The sequence below is a fragment of the Ixodes scapularis genome, unplaced genomic scaffold (assembly GCF_016920785.2).
Source record: "Ixodes scapularis isolate PalLabHiFi unplaced genomic scaffold, ASM1692078v2 PGA_scaffold1__304_contigs__length_218370807, whole genome shotgun sequence".
Classification (NCBI taxonomy): domain Eukaryota; kingdom Metazoa; phylum Arthropoda; class Arachnida; order Ixodida; family Ixodidae; genus Ixodes; species Ixodes scapularis.
In genome coordinates this window covers 134,330,574-134,354,883 of record NW_024609846.1, presented here as the reverse complement: position 1 = coordinate 134,354,883, position 24,310 = coordinate 134,330,574, and the positions used below count along the sequence as shown (strand labels likewise).

Here is a 24,310-nt window from a genome sequence, read left to right as displayed (position 1 = left end):
AGATCAAGCTTCTGCATGAACAAATTCAAAGTCAAACCACTTGCAATTTAAACCAAAGCGAAATCACTGAAGGCCTAACTTGACTCTTCAAGATTAAACCCCTCTTTGCTCACCTATCTTTTTTTTTTTTCTCATTTACTGCGAACTTATTTGGTGTGCAGTTGACCCATGTGCTAGAACAGATGATCCTCAAACTTCTTAATCTCAAGCAACGCCTATTTCTTTTGACCAATAGCTGAGAACCCCTCCTGGTTTTGGCATTGATACAATAATTATTGCAGGAGCCTACAGACCTTGTAAACAATGGTGCACAAATTAGAGTGCTTGGCTCATAACAACATGCGTCGATGGGTGGCTAAGATCTGCTAAGATAGTGCTTAAACTGGGAGAGTACTTTAGTGCTTTGGGGCAGGGGTGGCCAAAGAAGTTTGGGAGCACAAGGAACCCTTGAGAATGCTCTGGGTAACCCCTGTGTTCCTAGGAACCTACTAGCCTGAGAACCCACGCGCTAGAAGAAACCCCGGATTTATGTGACCCTTCAACACTGACGTTGACTTTCAGGATTTTACGAGCGCAGTGAGGGCAGCTGGCTCAGAAAGGTCTATCTTTCTCTCTTTCCTTCTCTTCTGCCTCTTTCGAAGCCTTTTGCAGACTCTTCTCCCCTTCCCTTTTCTGCATGGAGCTCTGCCTCTCTCTTTCTCTTCTCAGCCTGCCTCATCACTTGACTTTCTTTCTCCGGTTTCTGAGCTGCATTTGACCAAGCTGCTGCAGTTGCATCTCTCTGCATGATATGCGCTCCGAGTTGCATTTTGGGAGAAAGCAACATTACGCGCTCACTACTTGTCTACTTTTTTTGTGCTTTGTTTCTTTTGTACTAGACAACAAGACAACAAATGTGTCTCCTCTTTCTATAATGCTTATCGCTAACACTGCTTTAGAACAACGGCGCGCTCGTATTTGACTGCCACATCAACTGTACTCTGGCGGTGACGGAGTACAGTTCAATGCGTTGTAATGCCATCTGACCAGAGACGTACGTGACGGTCTAATGTCGCAGCAGTGCACAAAAGTAGAAGAGCTTTACGGTTTAAGGTTTTTGCGTTCTGTTTGTGTTTGTTTTCTCCAGCCCTGGAACATGTAAATGGACTTGAGGTGTTGGTCATTTTTTTACTATGCCGAAACTTAATTTAATTCTACATAAGGTAGTTGCGGATGCTGCGATTTGGGATTATTTTTGTTTAATTGTTTGCTGCCAAATTTGATAGTCATCGCACATTATGGTACAATACCTTTTGTAGTGGTGTGCGACCATCATGATATGGTCGATTAGAATGAAGTCTTCAGAAATTACCTCGCAAGTGCAGCGGTACCATGATCGGGGTAGTTATATATACTGTTTGTTCCGAGCTATGAAAAAGAAACTAAAACATTGAGTGGCTTCTATGAAGAAAGCTTCAAATTTACGGATAAGTTAACATTGGTGTCAAAGCAACACTAGTAAATGTTTCTCAAAATGCACAGGCTTTGTCCCCCGAACGTCTCCAAATCTTAAAGCTTGAAGGTTTTTATTTTTTTGTTTTTTTGTGTGTGTCTGCAGACAAGAAATTATTGTTTGACATCAATAAACTGAGCATAGCAGTTTAGGGCCTGATGCACTGCATTTTCCTGGTTTGCTGCTCGAGGTGCGACCATTTGGGCCCTACAAAGTAGTTTGTCCGTTGTTTCAAGCATCTGAGCATGACGTAGGTTAGACGAGATTGCCATAGATTTCTAACATACCATCTTATGCTTTGCTTTATTTTATGTGGCGGTACACCGCTTCGGGCATTGCGTAGCACCGAGATGGCTTTGTTCCAGCCCCCGTTGACTTTTCTGTGGGACTTTTATGCCTCTGGTAATGATTCTCCCGCAAGTGATGTTTAGAGACGGTGTGAGAGATCCGGGACATGTTCTGTCTGTAGGAGGATGTTGGTTGTCTTGTGGCAATTGGTGGTTTCCACTCATCATCCGCAAAGTATGCGTATAGAGAGTGGGACAATAACACCCTGCTTATAATATGATATATTACTCTCGCTGATATAGTGTAGCTTTCTGTGTATTTTTCAACTACGAGGGGCGGTGCTGAAGTAAAGCCTCCACATTTCTTGCTCACGAGCTATAGCACAGGAATGGCCAAACTGCAGTTTGCGAGCCTCAAGCGGCTCTTTTGGGGCCAAAACGTGACTCGGGATTTCCTGGTAAAGATCCCCCCACCCCACTTTCCCTGCAGATTAAAAGGCAAGACATACTTAGAAGAAGAAAAAATGGCTAGCATTTTGTCAGCTTTGTGCCATCATATGCACATTGGACGACATCCCTGTTTTACGAATGGCGACTCACGATAAAGAAACATACTGAGCAGTCGCTTTATGAGCGGAACTCTCTCTAACCACCGAGAAGAAAAAAATCTATGAAAAGTGCCACACCTTTGTATGACTCTTTGACTACGTCCGTCTACCACCCCTAGCATAGCATATTCATGAATGAAATTGACATGTTATTGCCAGTACATTCTTCACGAGCCTTCCATCATTATTCAGTAAACTCCATCATTATTGTTATTATTTTTTGTCTTTTTGCTGTTACTGACTAAAGTGCTTAATTTAGGTATAATAATGGTTACTTACACTTTGAAGATTGTCATGTCTAGTTACAATGCCTCATTGTTTTAAAAATTGCACCTTGTGACTGTATCACTGAAGAAGGATGCCCTGGTTTGGGTGACAGCGAGCTGAAACTGCCTGTGAATCTGTGAAAGTATGGTGCCATAGCCAGGAATTTTTGTTCTTTTTCTTTGGAGGGTGAACGGGGGTGGGGTGGGCGCTGGGGCTCGATGGCTGGGATTTTTACGACTTCTTCTGGTTACACTTCTGCTGAAGTAACACTATAACAAGCCAGAAATTAAGTGCCTTACTCAGCAAAGGTAAAACAAGTGTAGATAATAAATGGGGGCTTCATTGAAAAATGACTGAACATTTCTGGGGCATGTAGCAATAATCCATGCCATTAGTCAATATGCTGTCCTTCATTTTTAAAAAGTGGCAGGCATTACTTTTGCACTGCCCCCGTTTAATAAGAAACCAACATCTGCATGTGCTGGAATATGTGCTCTAGTTCTGACTAAAAGTGCTTTTGGTCCCACTTTAAATTAAACTTTAATGTAAAGTGCACATATAGCCATCTGTTTTACATGAACATATGTTTCTCAACTGCAGTATGGTTTGCACTTTTGAGGGAAAATATTTCCTTGTCCTTTTCTTGACTCTTCCTCATAGCAACAGAGGGTAGTGATGAATTTCAAGCTTGACCAGATAGCCTTTGGTCACACAGATTATGAAATGTATGCAGGGTGACTCAGGAGTCAAGAAATTGTGCAGAATAAACGACGACACACGCACCAAACACAGCTGTGGCAAAGGAACATTTTCTTGCACAAATGATGCTTCAATCCTTTGATGACGAAAATGTATCTCATAAAAATTTTGTGATCAAACCGTTTTAATTGAAAACGAACGTGTTGGCGAATAGATATGAATACTTGAAAGAATAAAGCATTAAAGACAGAGTCGAAAAAAGTCCTATAAAAGAAAAAGTCTTGTTTTTGTCTTTGTGCTCAATGTTTTAATCTTTCAAGTATTCAAACCGTTCTGATCCCGAAAATCTGAAATTGAATTATGTTTTCATCAATGACCCAAGCAGAACAATGTAGACTCTTGCAGAAAATGAGAAATGTCAAATTTTATGATTAGTGGAAATTTTGTAGAACAGTACCGTGATATCCTGAGAGATGACCCACCTAAAATTGAGAGCAAATTGGACGAAACCAGGGAGGGGGCTAACTTTCAGTGTATAACCAAGAAAAATATTTAAAGAAAAAGGTACTTGTAGCAAAAAAATATGAATATCTGTTCACGCTTTGTTCAGTCACCCTTTAAAACCCTTAAATGAGCAGTTGCTCTCACTGTCTAACAAAATGTCAATCACTTCATCACGTAGGTCCTGTGACCTTTCACACTTGTTATCGCAGCTGAGCAGGGCTATGAGCCAAAGACGGCTTTTCTTCCCTGTCAGCATTTATCGCCTGCCTAACTGTCCTCGATTCTGCCGAGGTTACCAGAGTAGGCTATCTTTCATTGTTTAAAAAAAAAAATCCCGAATTGTGGGGAAAGTAGGGGTGTGTTATCTTTCGGGGGTGGTGTATCTCTCTGGATATTACAGTACCTTTTATGTAAATAACTGAAAAAGAAAAAGACAGAGTGGTATCTGTACATGAAATCGTTATGACCTGATAGTTAGTACTAGTTTGCACTGTATGAGGATCTTCACATATAATAGCACTAACCTTCAAATAAAATCAAAAGAGCTAAATTTTTTTTTTTTTTTTTACTTTGAGGAAAAAGTATGATTAAACAACACTTCTGTAAAATGGCCCGGGCATATGTCATTTGGGATAAAACTAGACTACCGTAATATCCCCAAAGATGCCCGACCCCCGAAAGATATCCCGCCCCCTATTTTTGCCTTGATTTGCTATTTTGTTTTAAACACCGAAAGATAGCCCAGTCCTAGTAATCATAGTCTTCGGATCAGTGATGACCTCAGCGTAAATGCAGCTAAGTTAGCTGTGACGGGATATAAGCGAACGTTGCTGACTGGGAAGTACAGTTATCTTTGCTTGATAGTCCCTCGCTGCAATTACAAGTTTGGCAGGAAAGCATGACCTAAAAATAGCTTTTCTTCAACTTTTCTTCATTAGACACTAAAAGTTAGGCCACTCCTTATTTTCACTCATTTGATCTCCATTTTAAGTGGGCCATTTCTCTGGATGTTACGGTATTAAACGACAAAGCACCCTACTCAGCAGACCTTGCCACACGCCCTCTCTACCACTTGAAACCACGAAATAGTTTCATCGGAAAATTCTAACTGCTTACTTGCAGTGTGATGGGCCCCACCTTAAACTGGGAACTGTTGCGCCATCGTACCGTGAATGACAGCATTGGTCCGCGTTCTTCCTTTCTAGCACTCAACACTTTCTCGCAAGTTTGTTGAGGAGATGACGGAGTACAACAAGATTCAGAATGACTACCGCGAGCGCTGCAAGGACCGCATCAAGCGACAGCTTGAGATCAGTGAGTATATCCTTGGCCTCTCTGGCAGCTGTGTCATGGGCGGACATTAACGAACGCCGGGAAGTGTCATTTGTGGTGGAATTCCAGTTAATAGAAGGGCACTACTACGCAAAAAAAGAAATTGGCAGCTGTATTTCGATTTATTGATTGAGCCATCATATGCAGACTTACAGTGCTTGAAAAACGTTCGGCTTCCATGACATTTTTTTTTATTGGTGCGTTTATTTATGTGACGTGGACAAATGATCCAATTGTAAGTTGCATGATGTAGCTGACGTTGTACGATTTTATGTCACTCGATGTGGTTGTGTGACATCTGGTGTCAAGTCGTGATGCCATGACGTGCTGTCATGGCGTCACATGACTGTGACATGCGACATGACACCACGTGATCACATCACGTGATGTCACTCAACACGGTGACACCGTAACGTCACGTGATGTGGTCACATGGTGTCACGTCGCATGGCACAGTTACTTGACGTCACAAGACGCTGTAACGTCACGTGACCTGATGTCACATTACACTATGACTTGACATCCAAAGTTACTAGATCCAATAAAGCTGTTGACACCGTGGCATCCTGACATGACATCGGCTCGCTTGGCGTGCCTAGCATGTTTCGGACAATCACAAAATCCAAGTTTGGCGGAAGAGTTTGGCAGCCGGCCAACTGGGCCAACTCTCCCATTTTCCAAGTGTGCTAACCTACAGTTGAACCTCGATTTAACGAAGTCACTGGGACCCGCTAATTATTTTGTTAACTTGGGAGCTTCGTAAAATCGAGGATGGGAGACCTCGCGCATAGACTGCGCGGAGAATCTGATTTTGTTTGTTAAATCAAAAAATTCGTAAAATCGGGTTTGGTTAAATCAAGGTTCAACTGTATATGACAAGCAAAAAGCGCTCATAAAATCTGAGCTAGCTTCAGTAAAATGCAATTCAGAATTAATAATTAAGAAAAGGCTGAGAGGCAGTTAAACTAGAGTTTTTGTCACCTGACAGTACGCCAAATGCAGCTAATATAACCTAGTTTTATTATTGGGAGATTCATATCATATGGTTCACTTGGCATATTTGAAAAGAAATAAAAGAAAATTGCTATTGTGACTGCAATAGCATAAGCATCTTTTGGTAGCTCTAAAACGATGCTGTTAATTTTGTTCTGAACATTTTCTTGATGAAATATTAGAATGATAAATGGTTCACCAAAAGACACAATAGCTTAGTGCAATCCATATACCTGAAAGTATGAATTACAATACTGTACAGTAGAGACATGCCAGAGATTTGTCCCCCATGTAATTCTAACATATGGTCAGTTCCTCGAGGATGACCATCTTTCTTATCTTTATACTGAATGACGTCATTTACGTATATAAGTCTATATTTTGTGTGTGCATGGTACCTCCTAGTTTGTAGAACAAAAATAACAGCACTGGTCTTGTTTAGCAGCTTCAGTTGAGAGTTTGTTTATTTTTTTCTACTCATTGCTGCGCGTGTTCATGCTCGGCAAAGACTAAATGTTCACCACGCTTAGGCAAGCGGAAATTTATTTGTCTGTAAAGTTTTATTTCGAAAAACTCATACTGTATAGTATTTGTGCTATCTAGAAAAGAGAATATCGATTTGAGGTTGTTCTGTAAACCCATTTTCCAATGACTCTTGCAGCTGGGAAAATGACCACAGATGAGGAAATTGAGGAGATGCTGGAGAGCGGAAACCCCGCCATATTCACTCAGGGCGTAAGTGCCATTTTGCCCTTGTGTTCACGAAGGTACACATGGTCTTGCAAGACCCCCTCCCGCTTACCATTTCCCCAATATCATGCTATGACCATAAAGTGTTTGTTCCACCACACATAAACCTATACTGAGACAAGGAGAGGAAACTATAGTTTAAACCTAAGAAGCTACGAGTGTAGAAATTATAGTTCATTGACAGAACTCACGTTTATATAGTCTCCCCCAGCAAATCATTGTGGAAAAGTGACCGCTACAGCCACTAGAAAATCAATGCTTAGTTTAACGGTACTCCATTCCCTGGTTACCTTCTGGGTGCCGCCATTTCGGCACTCAGTACAGGGTGGTTGCAGTCCACATTTTAGCGACAAGTGGGACCACCTGTCGAAAATGAGGTTTGTGGATTCCCAGGACGAAACAATGCGTGCATTACGAAGGAGGGGGAGGGGGGGAAGAAGAAGCGTCTTACAACAAACTTTGGGGGTGCAAAAAGGTAAGCCACAATGGGCACAAAAAAAACTTTGGGGGAGCCCAGTCTAGGTTACCGCGCAACTCGACGGAGCCAGCAGGACCTAGCTTTCTCGGTCGAGAGGGTACCCGTTTTTTCTTGAGCACGTGCTCTTATATCTTCGTACCAGAACCTCGCGAACCGGTGATTTTCGAAAATGGTCGCATTGGCAGTAATAGCTGCGACTTGAAAACACGACTTCCCGAGGTTTAGATTTGGCGTCGGGAAGCTAGGTCGATATCGTGTTCCTCTGTCAAAGACCGTTTTAACAATTTTGGAGGACTGAAAAACGTTTGCCGCGACTTCGGATAAAGCTTCAGTCAACTGGCAACAGTGATTTTAAGCACCAAGATGGCCGAAGTGTTGTTTCCCTGAAGCGTAGCCGTGGTGCCTGGGGCGCGTCTCCGACTTGCACATTTATTGCGTACAGAAAAGCGATCCCTCGTCTTTTTTGCCCGACGACGTCGTGAAAGTGCCGTGCTGTCGCCGGTCGTGATCCTGGCCGTGTCCCAGCGGTGGCGGCAGATGACACAGCGGAGACGCCTGTTCCGCTGCGGGTCGCTCTCCGGTTTGACGTTCCACGGACGTTTCAGCAACCGAGAGTCGGAATGACGGCGACTTGTACGACCCACCGCCGGGATCGCAAAGTCCGACAGCATGACACTCCGGCCTTTGAAACGTCGTCTGTTGTCACTTGGGGACCACTTTTGATGTATGGGCGGGACGAGATGCCAAACACACCAGTCAGAGATGCGTTCCAGGCACCATAGCCAGTGGCGTAGCCAGGAATTTTTACAGCGAAGCTGTAATGCATTAGGATCTGGGGAAAAATGTGTCCGCGGATGTTGACAGAAAACTCCCCATTGGTCGTGGCAAGTATGAATTAATAAAAATAAAAAGAGGGGTCAACCAGCGTGGGTCTGCCTTCCTTGGCATTATTAGATAGTGAGGTCCTGATCCCTTGTTACCATCTCTAGGCATTGCCCTTGGGGTCATCCTAGAAGTCATCCTTGAGGTCGTCTGAAAGGTCGTCCTAGGCGTCGTCCTAGAAGTCGTCCTTGAGGTTGTCCTAGACGTCGTCCTCTAGGCATCGTCCTAGACGTCGCAAAAATAACAGCTTCACGTGAAGTGGAAGGGCTCTACAATTTTTTTTGGCAGTGACTACTTCAACGTCCACTTTCAAAATAATTTGGAATAATATTTTGACGTCCATGGCGCCACTTCCTGAAGATCTCAAAATACTTTTAAGAACATTTTGACGTCCCCCGTCAAAATAATTTGGTCATTACTTTCGTGTCTTGGAAAACTTTGGAGCTTCAGAGTCCGGACTGGGGAGCGATCGAAAGTGGCGGTAAAAAAAAGGCTCGAGGTACACCTAAGCACTTTAGAGTTGTGGATGCGAAAGCATAGTTGTCGTTCTTCTGCGTCGGCCGTATTTGCGTCGGCCGATTGCGCGCTCTCCCAGCTCTCCTTGCTGCTCTGACCTTGGACGTTTCATGTTATCGGCGCGCTCTCGGCGCGGACACGCAGCACCATGGGGTGGCAATCGTTGAAACTGACGCATCGACGAAACTGATCGAGGAAACAAAGTGCCGCTGTCTAGGCTTTCCGCATGGTTTCATAGCTGGGAGTTGGCTTTGCTTGGAGAAAGGATTTAAGGTGCCGTTTGGCGCTGCTTTAAAGCTGATGACGTCTCCATGGGACAGTTAATGCTTTCGCATTGATATATATACATAATCTCGCTTGCAGGCAGCGTCGCGGTTGGACTCATATTTTCTGAAGACAAATGTCATCCAATCGGCTGCTGTTTTTTTTATGAACTTTTAAGTGATGTGGAATGCCAAAAAAACTTCAGCTATCAGGCCGCACGTAAGATTTGCTCGGTTGTGCTTAACATTACAGAATCCGGCACCGCTACTTTTCATGATTTATTTCACATGTTTTATATACTCAAAGGAGCTGTATGCCGTGTCATGTAATTTGCAGTCGATTGTAAAATGCGTGTATCTTGCACAACCGAGCCAGAACCTTTGTTCGTTTGCACCGGTTAAGAAACATCAAGCAGGCAATGTTTGCGGAATTCACAACCTTTTATTTAACATCATGATCGTTTCGTAGCTAACTCAGTGTATCAGGTCGTTATACACGAGCCAAACAGAAAATCTAAACCACATAAACAACAAACTCACGAAACCCGGTTAAAAAGAGGCGCGGAGCCAGATGCAAAGCGAGATTGCAACCATGCGAAGACGAGCTCACACAATATAAAGGCACAAAAAGCTGCCAAATTTCTCAGTGTTACCTAGTGTGCATACTTACATTTGTTACATGCAGGCAAGACAGAGGGATATCTAGCTCGCCTTTGTTGTAGTTCAAAATTTTAAGTGAGACACGTGCCGAAATAACATGTGAGCTAAGAACATCGCCACCGGGCGTGTCAGGTCCGAAAGGATCAACTGTCGAGCCAGTCCCACACACACGCCGAACAAGACATTTCCACTGCCAACTGGGACGGAAAATTTTTAGTCACGCAACACATGAATCCGTCAAATCGTCAACACAACACCGACAATACCATCAGAAACTAAACAGAATGAAACCACGAAACAGCTTCCACCCTACCACTGTGACGGCTGCATTGAAGGCGGACGTCGAAATAATAAAGCCACTATTTGGATGTTTGAAAGAAGTGATGTCATAGACGTTGAAATAATTTGTAAAATATTTTGACGGTGGCCGTTGAAATAGTCATTACTAATTTTTTTCGGGAAGATAGGGGGTTGAGGTGGCTGGGATGTCCATGGCTTGGGGCGTGGAGGGGTGTCAAAATTTGTGTATATTATAGGGTTTATTGAATTTCGGAAATGGGGGGGGAAGGGGAAGGGGGCTGAAGCTCCATAAGCTCTTCCCCTGGCTATGCCACTGACCGTAGTGTAGCTTACTTAGTGGCTCTCATGACTACATTCTGGGACACCTTGGTCACCTCTCATGGGCGGGTGTGAGGAAATGAAAACGGCGACTTTCGGCCGGCCAATGAACCGGCAATTTGACAAGGGGTCATTGCAGAAAAGGAGCTGTCTATCTGAGGCTTTGGTTACACACCAGCAGTCCCTGTGTAAATTAATCCCTAGGTAAATTAATCCTTGGTGCTTTTTCGGACATTCTTTGTTGGATAGGCATACATCCCCAAAGTATTTTTTTTTTTTTTTTTTTAGGTAAAAGCTTTTAAACATTTGTGCATGAAGTCGTTTCTCGAAACTGTCCGTGTGCGAGTTTTATCATATTGCGCCGAACGTGATATTTCACGGTGCGTCGAAGCTTGCTTTTTGGAGTCTCTGGGGATAGAATAACTCACGATAAACACAAAAGCCACATTGTGGAGGTATGATACTGACAGACCAAGATAACTGAGGATACGGTTGGCCTATTCCGAAGCAGCATGTAGCAATGATAAGGTTTTAGCTCCGTTACAGATATAGTTTGTTGTTGTAAAGAACATGGTACTTTAAAGGAGCATTGATATACACCGCAGTGGCACGCATTTCTTTACCACTGTCAGTGACAACTAAGGGGCCGCCGACAGACTCGTAATCAGGATGTTACCTAATTGAATAGTCGCCATCTTTGGTCATTGTGTTTTTTCTGAGAGAACAGCATGCATTGCCAAACTGCAGATTGTCATGGAGACTCAGAAGGCGCGGCAGACGCTGGCGGAGATCGAGGCCCGCCACCACGACATCATCAAGCTGGAGAAGAGCATCCGGGAGTTGCATGACATGTTCATGGACATGGCCCTGCTTGTAGAGAGCCAGGTGAGATATGTACACCTTTCAACTATACTTCATTTCACCGTAACTTGGCAAAGGGTGAACGCCCCGGCCCCTTCCAGCTGATCGGAGCGACAGAGGCAAAGCACTTGACAGTTTTTTGCCAAAGGTACACCAGCAAGAGTGTAGCTCAAGCAGTTGGAGAAGGGGGCAAGGGAAGAACTCCTCTTACACAGACCCTCTTTTGTGTGTCCCGGACATTGCTTTCCTCCCCCTAGAAGATTGGCCTGTCACTCAAAATTCATACGAAAGTCTGTCTCTTTCATTATCTCTTTCTCCCTCTCTCTTTCTTTATCTCCCCTTCTCTTTCTTTATTCCTCTCTTTCATTCCCTCCCCCCCCCCCCCCTTTGTGGCTTTGACAGCACTGCACGCAACTTTTGAGTATAGACTCACATGTCTCAATCCGACGCACTGGGTCAGTGGGACCGTAGCCTTTGCTGTGTTATGGAGTATTCACCTCAAGATCGAACCGTGTCGCAGCCATGCGGCCAAAATTGGTAACATACGAAGGCGGGTTACCGTTGTGCGTCGTCTGCTACGGGCGCACGTTCAGAAGCATGGATCTCGAAGATGCAAGCCTGTTTCCGGCTCTATTAATGTTTGTTGTTTTAGAGTGCAGCTCTTGGGTGCTGGTTTCTGGGTTGAGCGGCGGCGGCGTAACTGCGTGTTGCATTATGGGGCATTTCCCCACTAAGGCTAGCGGGGAAATATTTTGTTAAATATAGCGGGGAAAGTTTTTAGTGCAAAAATTTTTCTGCTAAATTTAGTGGGAAAATGTTTGCTGAATTTCCCGCTAAATTTAGCGAGAATATTTCCCCACTAAATTTAGCAGGAAATTTAGCGAAAATTTTCCGCTAAATGGGAGGGGTGCAGGAGAGGAGGAGGGGGAGGGGGAGGAGGGACATACCCTCCCCACTGTACCCTCATCTCCTCCTCAAGAGCTGCACTCTAATTCGGCATTACGCCTCATTTTGTTGTTTTTTCTTCTTACTAAGGGCTGCATTGTATTGTTTTACACACAAGGAAATTCAGCAAAGCGAAAAAATAAGTCGGATGCTTCCATAATCTTAGTGCTGTGGTCGCTGGTTCCGCAAATTTTTGTTATCTCAGACAATCCATGGCGTTTATAGAACATTGAATGTCGATAGGAGTTCGGGTTGATTAAAAAATTAACCCGACTAATTGCCACTCTTTAATTAATGCATCAATCGACATATCTGTTATTTATTTATTTCGAAGACCCTCAAGGCCAGAGGCATTATGGGGGGGGGTGGGGGTTAGTAAGGCGATTAGATATAATGCTTTGAAACAAGGTGCCGTTGCTGATGGTGACGATATTCTCTGGGAGGTCTTTCCAGCTCCCAATGGCGTTCGGAAGAGCAGAATAAAGGTAGGCCGTTGAGTTGCATTTGGGCTGGGCTATCTTGCAGGGATGATCAAACCTCGGAGAGATGTAAGTAGGCGGGTGAAGCAGGGAGTGATGTAAGGTTGGTTGGTAATAAATCTTGTGCAGAAGACAAAGGCGGGAAATGTTACGACGAACAGAAAGATTAGGGACGTCAAGCTGGGCTTTCATGCGAGACACACTGGAGAAACGTGAGTAATCAGACTGGAGGAAATGGACGGCGCAATTCTGGACAGACTCAATTTTGTTTGCTAAAATTAGTTGGTGAGGACTCCAAATTGAAGATGCATATTCTAATTTAGGGTGAACAAGGGCAGTATAGAGAAGACATTTAAGGACAGGAGAGGCAGACTTAAATCTGCGGCGTGAATATCCTAAACTGCAGTTAGCCGATGCTATGATAGCATTAATATGAGTCTGCCAGGAGAGATAGAAGTAATGTGAACACCTAGACCAGGGGTGGCCAAACCGCGGCTCGCGAGCCGCATGCGGCTCTTTGGTGCTCCAAGTGCGGCTCGCGGATCCCTCATAAGTGGACCCCCCCCCCCCCCCCCCCCCCCCCCCCCCCCCCCGGCCTCTTTCCGCGTTTCCCCAGGAAAAAAAGAAGGGATTTCAGGCAGAATAAAGTATGGCTTGCGGTTTGGCAGCCTTGTACCCTCATACGTACTGTCGTACAGCCTTGTGCACTCATACGTACAGTCAGACTCCGAACAAAATTTAAACTTGCCCTTCCGTCTCCCCTCCCCTCCCCCCCCCCCCCTTCGCGGCTCTTAGAAGTTTCGTGGTTTTGCTTGCGGCTCTTAGGCCGGGTCAGCCTGGCCATCCCTGACCTAGACACTTATACTCATTAGTATAAATAAGGGCTGTACCGTGAAGAGTGAGGTTTGGCTAAGGGCAAGATGGAGAATGGGAGAAACACATGCATTTACACTTATCAATGTTAAGAGTCATCTGCCTTGTAGCGCACCAGTCAGCTATTTTAACAATGTCTGTCTGTAATCTTAGGAAGTCATTGGGGGTTGTTATTTTTCTGTACACAACACAATCATCAGCGAAGAGACTAAGAGAGGAAAAAAATGTAAAGTGGGAGATCATTTATGTTATTAGAAAAAGTACAGGCTTAAGGACAGTTCCTTGGGGGACGCTAAAAGTAACAAGAATGGCAGTGGAAGTTGTTAGCATAAACAGACTGAGAGCGATCAGATAGGAAAGAGATAATCCACGCTATTCATTGATTTTTCTCCAATCATATTACATGAGAGGCGTCAAACCCACACTTTTCTTTTACTTTATCATAATTGGCTCATTGCAGTCCCATTTCAAACGTCACATTGTGACGACTAGAGAAAATGAATGCGGGAAGCCTTTTAAAGTGAAGTCATTTTTAAGTTATTATTTAAACGATATAATCACCCTCAATGACAATCACAAGCACGCTGAGATGGTTTAATGTGCATGTCTGCGTCCCAAAAGAAATAAAGACGTCAGAAGTATTAATGCGGGATATTCTACCTTTTGTTTTTCTTTTCCCAACTTTCTCCATCGCAAAAGTCCAATTAAAAAAAAAAATTATCTGTCACATTTAATGCGTCATTTGAATGATTTGTAGGCGAATCAATGAACTGCCTAGTCCCATCATGCATTAGGTTAGGGCATAGGGTTATTGAAAAGAATCGCGAGAGTCGCCGCCCCTCATCAGTAAAAGAGTGTCACTGCGGCCGATGCTATCTGTGTCGTGGTGTGGGTCATTTGTTGGAGTTGCAGTCTACTTCGTTCGAATAAAGGATGATTTAGCCCGAAATTTATAATATTAACCTTTTGACATCCAGCCCTCTCCAAGAAAATTGAAGCGGGTGAACCCACACTACCGAGAAGGGCATCAATAACACGCACACTGATGCGTTGTTCGGTTACGCTCGTTTATTCCACTTGTGGTAGATATATTAAGACAGTTTGGTTCACTTGTCTCGGTTGTCCTGCCAATGAAGAGTTTGCGGAACGTAACTAGAAGAGGCACTCTTTACTCATCGCAACACACCCTAGTAGAATTGTACCATCTCCAAAAAACTTACCCACACCATGGCACAGTAAAGGGAAACATTGGCTGCCACGGAACTTCCTAACTTGTAGAAGCTAGCAATAGCACGGTAATTTCTAATAGAGCACTAACTTCTCTCAATGTGAAATGTTTATTGTAAACGACTCAAATTTTGCGAGGACCTCATTTTCGTGAATCGCCTGCAATTTGCAAAAAATAGGTCCCGCGAACTATTCCGGTAAAATGTAAACATATTGGAACCTATATTGAGATCCCACCGCGTCGCAAAAATTAGAACCCGCAAGTTATTTAAAAACTTCAGCTTTGACCTAAACCGCAAAATATTGAGCCCGCAAAAAATAAGTTGTTTACAGTATATTACTGCAAAAGCTAAAAGTTATGCAACAAGAAAAAATGCGTAGGACCTGCAATTCCACAGCCCACAGTACCAGTATTGTATGCAAGTACACGGGTTGGAATTCCTTGTTTCTGTTGCGATTTCCACGGTGGTGAACCGATGCATCTCTTTTAAAAGAAACAAATATTTAAACATAAATAGCACAGTTCACCCAGTAACAGGTATCCGTCGTGGTGATCCATGCTTCCCAACGTCGGCCTAGAGCAGACGGCGCATTTACACAAGCAATTATTTAAATTTAGGCCATACACTGGTAACACAGTTCAATCTTCACCTAAGCATGCACCGAACAGTTCTGCAACATTTTGTGCTAAAAAATTGTTTTCCAGTGCAACAAAATAAATGCAAGAATCTACACTGTCCCGCACGCAGACGTGGAGAGCCTGTGGGGCGGCTATGCTTTTATTTCTGCTTCGATGATGATGATAGTGCTACAGTGGCGCCACCTCAGGTTGGTCTCAAGGCCATTAGTGCAGAGCGACACCCATGTCAAAAATGACCGAACAGCCACCAAACCCAGACGAGAGCTCATTCACCTTCAGTCATTGGTGCTCGGTGGCTTTTTATTAATTCATGTTTTACGTGTGAGCTTGTGCATTTCTGCTGTTCCCGTTTATAATGTATTTATGTTTTTCAGCACAAAAAAAACTTGACATTTATGTTTAGACAACGTAAAATCAGTTGGCCTATGAGGTACGGCAACACTTGTTTACGCTGTAAATGAAAAATTTGGCCAGTACAGTACCACTGCTAGATTGTGCTGTTTAAAGGGGTACGGAAACAAAAATTGAAATATTCAAAATTCGTTTGGAGATGAGTCAAGCATGACGGATAATAGCCGTAAATGATAATCGCGCGTTTATATTTTGAACGACTGGATATATTTTTCGTTCCAAACGGTGCACTTGAGCAAGCGCTCAACGAGAAGCGAACGGAGAGCGCAATGCATCATGGGATATCCGGCGCAAACAAAAACAGAAAGAAAAGATTCCCCGCGTTCGTGACGTGGCAATCCTAGCGTGGTTATGAGCTTTGCCCTTGGTGGCCTTGTCGGCATTGTGGAGGTGTCAATAGCGTCAAGGTGTTACAACCGAGCCGTTGGAAGTACTCGTGGGGTGACGAGCGTGTGGCTGGCCCAAGGAGCGTGTAGCTTCCACAGCACTGTCAGCTTAGGGCTGAACGGGGTGGGAAAGGCAACTTTTGTCCGAGTTTTGAGCAACGGGCTAATCTTCTAGGGAGAGAATGGCTGTATCCGGGTGCACGAACGAGGGTCCGGGAAAGAGGGGAGTCCTTCCTTTCAGTCTTCTTGGACTGTTAGGTACAGTATGCGGGAGAAAAGCTAAGAAGGGAAATACTGAAATGCCAAAGAGCGGTGCTGCTCCGATGGAGCTTGCTACGTCATGACTACACAGCGAGTTCCCCAGCGTTGCCAGATTGCCTCCTGAATAGGCCCCACATGCATCCACCAGGTGCACGTTGAAAGATTTCTTAATTAGCTTTAAAATTAGTTTGCTTGTGCCTTTCAACGAAAGTCTGGTATTTTTGAGGTTATGCTGCAACATGCAACACATCAAAGCTAAAAAATGAGCGCTGGAATTTCGTATTCCTACCCTTTTAAAGGGGCGATGCAACAATTCTAACTTGGAAAGAATCTGCAGTCTTTTTAATGCGAAAGCATTAACTGGGTCCCATGGAGAACAGCCGGCGTTGTCTATAACCACAACGGCACCTCAATTCTAGCTGAGCCAACGAGCAGTAAATTCCCATTGGCTGCAACACGTCATAGTGCCAAAAAACGCCACCCCTCAAGGAAGTCCTCTTCCTGGTGCTGCGGCCCATGCACCAATAAAAAAGGAGAGGATGGCGTGCGCTTAGCCGCCACTTTCCCTTTTCTGTTGTCATGTGTCAGGCATGGCCAGAGAGGGGGGAGGAGGATCGGGAAATTATTCCTCCCTCTTCCTGTGCACTACTGTATCACGTGTTCTGCGCTCTGCTTTCAGCCATGTCGCGCCGCCTGGCTGGCCCCTGCGGAGGACGGTGGGGCGGTGTTTTTTTTTTATTCGCATCGGAATTTTTAGTTGTTTGATTTTTTTTCCATGTTTGCCTGAATATATCCCGACTATCGTATCACTCAGATACCTTATTTATTTTTAAATAATAGCCATATATAAGTAGAATACTATCTGCAAATTATCTAATAATGATCAAATTATTTTATGAGATAGAAGCCTCCAAATTTTTTGCATTTGTCATTCGAGCAGGCATGTTTGGCAATTTTTAGAAAAATAAATAAAATTGAAATAAATATTATTATTTTACATTACAAGCAAGTTGTACCCATAGTTTGCATCTAAAAAGTATTAGCACTCTACTGATGTTATCGTTTTAGTTATTCTCTCAAACGTGCCCCCTCCATCAGTGCGCGTTAATGCAACTGTCCACCTTTTTATGCCTTACGATTTTTCCTGTCCCCAAATATTTTTTCTGGTCAAAACTAAGTGTGGATTCGTTTATTCCGGACACTATAGTCATTCTGATGTTAGCCTGAGACTGAGGCAGGAAAAGAGGAAGTTTCAAAGTAGAAGAAAAAGGAACAGTCGAGGATACGTCTCTAACACAGCTCTGTTGTGTTAGAGACGTATCCTCGACTGTTCCTTTTTCTTCTACTTTGAAACTTCCTCTTTTCCTGCCTCAGTCTCAGGCTAACATCAGAATGGTTAATTTCCACCAGCTCGCCTGCGCACTCACTACAATAACACACTATAGTCGGTTGCAAGCTAAGAAAAAACCGGAAATGCCTCTCAGAGGAAAATGTAATCCTACGCCGAGAAACGCCAGCCAATCGTTTTCATGACGTCACGATTCCGTGGACCAATCGCGATCCTTTTGAAAAGAAAAAAAGCTCAACATGGCTGCTGGCCTTAGCAACGCGACGCTAGTTTCTCGTGACAATTATTCTGATTTTTTGCACCGTGTTTTACGTGCCCGAGGTTACGCCACGAGATCTTAATGGTATCGGCTTGCGTTTGCAGCAGGTTTTGCGCAACAACGTGAGAATCCAGCGACGATATCGCCAACGAAAATTTCGAAGCGGGCGCGAGGCTTAGCACCGCTTTCCCTCAATCGAAGGCGCTGGAAGACGGTATGTTAGACAATATCTTGGACAGAAAATGAATTGGGAAGACGGTACATTGGACATGACTTTCTTTCTTTACTAAACAGCTATTTCGTTGACAAAAACGTATTCTAACTTATTTAAATGTCCTGAATGAGTTAAATAAATATTGTAGTAGTTTAAGACACGTTTCCTGGAGGAAGAAAAGGCAATGTTGCTAGCGAACTACTTTCTCGACGGCGGAGGCACTTCAGATGGGCGCAATGCGCTTGTGGGTGGAGCTAAAAGATTGTTCTCAGGTTGCATCCGACTATAGGCAATAGCATATAAAAACATCAGTTGATTTAAAAATGTCGACCAGCCACCCTTTGGTGGCTGATCTGAAATCACCCTTCTGTTGCATATTAGCAAAGCAAAGAACAAAAATATTTTGCAATTTGCAGCCGCGACTGGCGGCGGCGTGATGCCAACCTGGGTGCATTTTAATAATTTTGATAAGTTTGCAAGACGCGCCCCATTATGTGCTCAATCTAAAACCATTTTTTATAAATATTGTTGTTTCAACATGAGTAAATATATCAAAAGGCCTCGTATCATCAAGAAAGTTGTTCTACGTATATTTAGTTTTAATGGTGCCATCTGCCCGAGGTGGACAAAACCTTTCCTCTTTCGAGTCGCACTCCAGTTCGACTTGCAACAAGGCAAGTGCATCCCCCCTCTCCTTCTCCCCCTCTCCACACCGCTCAGACAAACCTTCCAGCACTGTACTTCAAGGTTGCCATGTGAATCGCAAGCAGAGGCAGCACGCACTGAATGCTCAGAAAGAGAACCCAACCGGACGTTCTGAGTCCCCAGTGCACTCTGCTAAATGTCATTGTGCTCACGACTCTTAAGAGGGTGTAAGAGTTTAGTTGTTTTTTTTAAAAACAACTAACGTGTGCCAGAATTATTTGACCGAAGTCCAAAAATTGTTACACGGCCCCTTTAATGTGCATCACGCAGTAGTGATTCATCTTCGCACGCCGGTACGATGCTCATCCAGATCGAAGCGGGCAGAGGTGGGGATTGAATCTAGGGTTCCCGAGTTCTGCAACGCGAGCTTTTGCTCCACATGTTTCGAGCTGCTGAGCATTAACAAACGCGACCACCAATCCACTGAAGATGATTGAATACCTGCAATCATCGAGAAACAAAAATCTTTTTGAAATGTTTCGCTACTGATCTACGATGACGACAAAATAATTAGTCACTAGCCCATTGTGTTATGCCATGATGTTATGTCCATGTGCCATGGTGTTATGTCTGAGCCAGTGTGACTTCTAAGGAACTGCGTTAGGCCATCGGCTGTGGTGTTAGAAATGACCTTTCGAGAACCTGTGCAATGTCTCCTGGTTCTATGTCTCTCTGTTACAACACTTCCCTCGTGCCGTGCAGGGTGAAATGGTGGACCGCATCGAGTACCACGTCAAGAATGCCTCAGCTTACATCGACACTGCCACTCAAGAGACGCGCCGTGCGGTCCGCTACCAAAGCAAAGCCAGAAAGGTGATTTCCTGCTTTTGCATTGATTTACCTTCACCTGGATATGGTGTTTGCTGACAACAAAACAATTTCATTAACACAATTTTCTTTTTAGGAAAGGGAGGGGAGGGGTTTAGTTTTATAAGCTGCCCTACCTAGCTATGCCACTGCAGTGTTGGGACTCTGTTTTAGGGGTCCCCTCACACTTACTCAAACCTTAAAATAATCTTTTCTCTTGCCTAAGTTGCGGTCGGGTTTAACTCTTCACATTTATGAAGCATGGAGCAGGTATCAAGTCTTCTTTAACATTGTGCTAGCTTTTGCAGGGGCAGAAATTGCTGTTTCTTCAACTGCTTCTGTTTTCACCGCAAGCGGGCACTGACATACAACCCAGGCCACGCTATGCTGCAATGCCTTTACGTTAGACATGTGCGAGTTTGCGAAAGTCTGGATTCTCGGGTAGAATAATTTAACTATTTGATTTAATCTTCAAGTCGAACACCCATGCTACAAGAAAATTTTGCAATATTTCTCACTGTTCTAGGCCTGTATGTGTAGGCTAGTTAGCTGTGTTGAGAGTGCTTCTCACCAAGCACTGGTGCACTCCAGAGAAGTGACACGTGCAGGGTGGGCACCACACAAAGCACGATATGTGCTGTGCTGTCCACCATACATACTTCATGCACTCTGTGCATGGTACGGCGACGAATCGTGCACATAAGCTTCTCTCGTCGTGCGTGAAACCGGGATTACTGAATTGCAGTAAGCGTCATCCCTTCTGGTAAGAAAAGTATCAAAAGGCTTCTATCTGCAAGTGATCCTGTAATCGATCTTGTATGGCTCACTTTGCCACAAGGGTACCGTATGCTTAGGGCCAAGGCATTTTATCAGAGCAAAATGACACCCTCACATTATTAAAAAAAAACATCTTCACAAGCTGCAGTTATACTGTGGGATCCTGATGAGCTATTTGCTTCCTAAATCATAATATTGTGTGTGTGTGTTTTTTTCTAGATTTATAGGAAATCTGGTTAGCACAAGGACTTCCTAATCCCTCTGTTTAGTCATGGCTGTAATTGTTATGTCAAATCTTGTTTAAAGGGGCACTGACACCCCAAAGGTCGTATGTTTTTTTTTATTGTCTAAAATGATGCAAGTTGGTCATAGACACGCACAAAAACAAATTTCCCCATGCACCTTATTTTTTGTGTTTTTTTCTTTCCCTTCTTACCTCCTCGCTTCTTTTTATTTGTGACGTAATCGATTATAAAATTTAGAAGCTCTCTAAGCGGCATTTCTATAATATTTATTAACGGTATTCACAAAACATGTTTTGAAATACCGAAAATCAGAGTCCGGAGTGATGTCGCCTCCTGGCTTTTTATCCTCCCTCGAAAAACATGGCAGTGCTGCGGCGCTTGGCACATGTAGCACTGGGGATGATTGGTGAGTCCGGGAATCGGATAAAGTTCTCTTTTTAGGTACCTGACGACCTCTCATACTTTGAAAAGGAAATCATCAAATGGTCAGAAGAACTATGTTTGGTGTCTGTGTACCGTAGTTTGGTTGTGACTCCGCCGGCGGCAACCTTTCACGCAGAACCGGCGCGATGTGGCCTCTCACGTCGCTCACAAAAGTCTAGTGCATGTTCTCTTCTACCTCGCACCGTTTCAAAGACTTTGAGATCACTGAATGGGCCCTAACAGAACTGCAAATTCGAAAGTAAAACATGGTCTGCTTGCAGCAATAGGCGGCACGCATGGAGGAGAGCGGGACGTGGGCGAACACGACACTTTGGGTCGTGGCGGTTCGGGGGGTTGAGAAAAACTCGAGTTGCAGGACAACTCAATCTTTTGATGTCACTGCACTGGCACGGATCGCGTGGGAACTTCAAATTCGGCTTTTGAAAATTGTTTTTTACTTCACAAATATTGAGTTCCTAAGTTTCTAATTTTGAGGGTAATGTCGAGGCATTGTTTTTAGTTGTTTCGGATAATAAAAAAAAAAATAATTTTGACCTGTCAGTGCCCCCTTTATTTTATTTTTTATTTATTTATTTAATAAATACTGCTGACCACACGTGGTCCAAGCAGGATGCCCAGGGTACAAACTCAAGAACCTGTACAAAAAACAAAATAAGAAATAAGGTATACAAATCGGCAGAAAATATGAAAGAGGCGGTACGACACAGCAAAACCAGTAGGTAGCCAGCCAAGAAGCACAATGCCGAAGCATGTAAGCACTAAATATAAAAACACCAAAACACATAGAAATACAAAAACACCACTACAATAACTGTTCTAATGATGAAGCGAAATCCGAAGATGAAATAAGCGAACAAGGGAGAAAATTCCATTCTTCAATCGTAAGAGGAAAAATTTAAACAGGTTAGTGCGTGCAAAGTACGGTGATAAGGAATGTTCATGATGGTGCCTAGCTCATCTTGTAGAAAGCGGCTTTAAGTAGTAATCTGGATCCAAGGACAGTTTTCATGTAAAAAGTGAGTGCAGAAACTTCAAACGGGCTATCCTTCGACGGTGCTCTAAAGTTCATATTTTGTTGGTTTGCATCAAAAGTGAGGGCGAATCAGTTTTCTTAAATTTTCCGTATATAAACCTTATAGCACGTCTTTGAACTCGTTCCAATATTTCAGAATTAGATTTCGTACGAGGGTCCTAAGTAATACTACCATATTCTAGTTTAGATCTAACGAGTGAATTGTAAGCCAGTTATTTCACATTTGGAGTAGCGTATTTCAGCTTATGCCTTAAAAAACCCAACTTCTTGAAGGCTGCCGAGGATGTATTTTTTATACGGGTCGTCCGATTTGAGTTCTCATTTATGGTCACTCCGAGGTACTTGTAGTCATCAACCTGGGCGATTGGAATGTTATTTAGTCTGTATTGAAGTGTAATGGCTTTTTTTTTAATTTGTAATTTGCAGATAAACAGTTTTTTCAAAATTTCATTTCATGTCTTACGTACAGCACTAACTTTGAATGTCATTGACGCTTGCGCTCATTAATTGTTGATCGTCAGGCAAAGATATTTCTTTAAACAACACGCAATCATCTGGAAATAAACGTGTGTTCACAGACGGGTGTGGGGCAGAAACTAGGGGAGATGTGGGGCTTTAGAGTAATTTTCTTGTTTATAAAAGAATACTTATCATATTATGCACTGATATAACACATCTCACACCTATTCCAAATATGCAATCAGATATTGAATATCTTTACTAGAACCTGAGTTATGGGAGATTGGTTTAATTTGATTTTAGGTCATTTGTTACGGGTCGTTAGAGAAAGATTATTCGTAAATTATCAAAGTTTTTAATGCAACTGCATTCACAAAGGTGTAATTTGTGTGGTGACGCAATTTTAGATCTCACCTGAGAGGGTTAGGTATGTTACTAAAGAACAATTGTAATTATAGTGTAAAAGACGTGCTTTCTTGTTATTTAAGAAAGTAATTAATTGGATAGAACTCTTAAAGGGGTTATGACACGTTAAAAATAAAATATTACATAACTATACTGCTAGGACCCATTGTATGTTCCTATAATCCTGCTAAATTTGTTTTGAAAAAGGCGCGATAATTTTGTGGATGAATAGATTTATGTGCGGGCCCCTCGGAGGGGCAGATCCGGGCGGACCTGGAGGCTGATGACATAGCCAGCCTCCAGCGCGGTGTCTAATTGCACGCACTCACAGACTTGGCTATCTTGGCGTCTCGAGCCTCTGCTTCTCGTTTACCTTCCACGTTTCCAGCATCCGGTCTGTGACGATTACAACTACGGCATTAATCGCCTTTCGAAGTGTTCGACATTGATCGCAGCAGCGATGAGAGTGATTGCTATCAAGAGATGTTGGAAGCTGATCATTTTGACTGCGACCCGCTGGCGACGAGCTCCCGCGACGACGAGTTCGCTATGGTCACCGTCGTCCGGGAATATCTCGCAGGCGTATGCAGGGTGGAAGGTCAACCGGCCGGGGGGCGAGAGCGAGAATAGCTTTCAGTTTACCGAGCTGTTTGAGCAGTTTTGTTCGTACCGCGACGAGAAGAGCTTGGGCGATCATGGAGGCGCCTAGAATGAGAGAGTGTTCATGGTCACATGGTTTATGGACACCATGGTGTGACTAACTTGAGCAGTGTTGCCTGGTTAACTTGAGCAGTGTTGCCTGGTCGCCAGATGAAAATTATAAAAATTCGTAAATTGAATATTGCAATTATCAGAGCTCTAAAAATTGCGTAACTTGGTGTATATACTAAGTAGCCTATGAGCATTCGATTTCAAGAATAATCTATCCGTTTAATTTTCGTGTCATAACCCCTTTAAGTTGGAAGACTATAAAAATAGAATCACCACACAGCTCCATTCTTCCCGATTAAAATGGCACCAAACGTATTCATATTGTCGAAGACAAACTTCAGAAAACACGTGTAAGGCATCAGTACTTGTAAAAAAAAGTGTAGAGAGAGAAAAAATTCCTTGAAGTATGTATTCCTATTGAATGTTAATAGAAAATTCAGACTTCATATTTTTCTTTTATACTTAAAAATT

The 24,310-nt window shown here is 43.4% G+C and overlaps 1 protein-coding gene across 2 annotated transcripts in view; it reads left to right on the top strand.

Moving 5' to 3' along the window:
• Positions 1 to 24,310, top strand: part of LOC8041683 (syntaxin) — a 47,229-nt gene that overhangs the window by 8,239 nt on the left and 14,680 nt on the right. For both annotated transcript variants that reach the window (XM_029987869.4, XM_029987870.3), the window contains exons 6-9: positions 5,063 to 5,171; positions 6,844 to 6,917; positions 11,097 to 11,234; positions 19,661 to 19,771. In XM_029987869.4, coding sequence (XP_029843729.1) covers positions 5,063 to 5,171; positions 6,844 to 6,917; positions 11,097 to 11,234; positions 19,661 to 19,771 — 432 coding nt within the window. The remainder of the gene's footprint in view (positions 1 to 5,062; positions 5,172 to 6,843; positions 6,918 to 11,096; positions 11,235 to 19,660; positions 19,772 to 24,310) is intronic.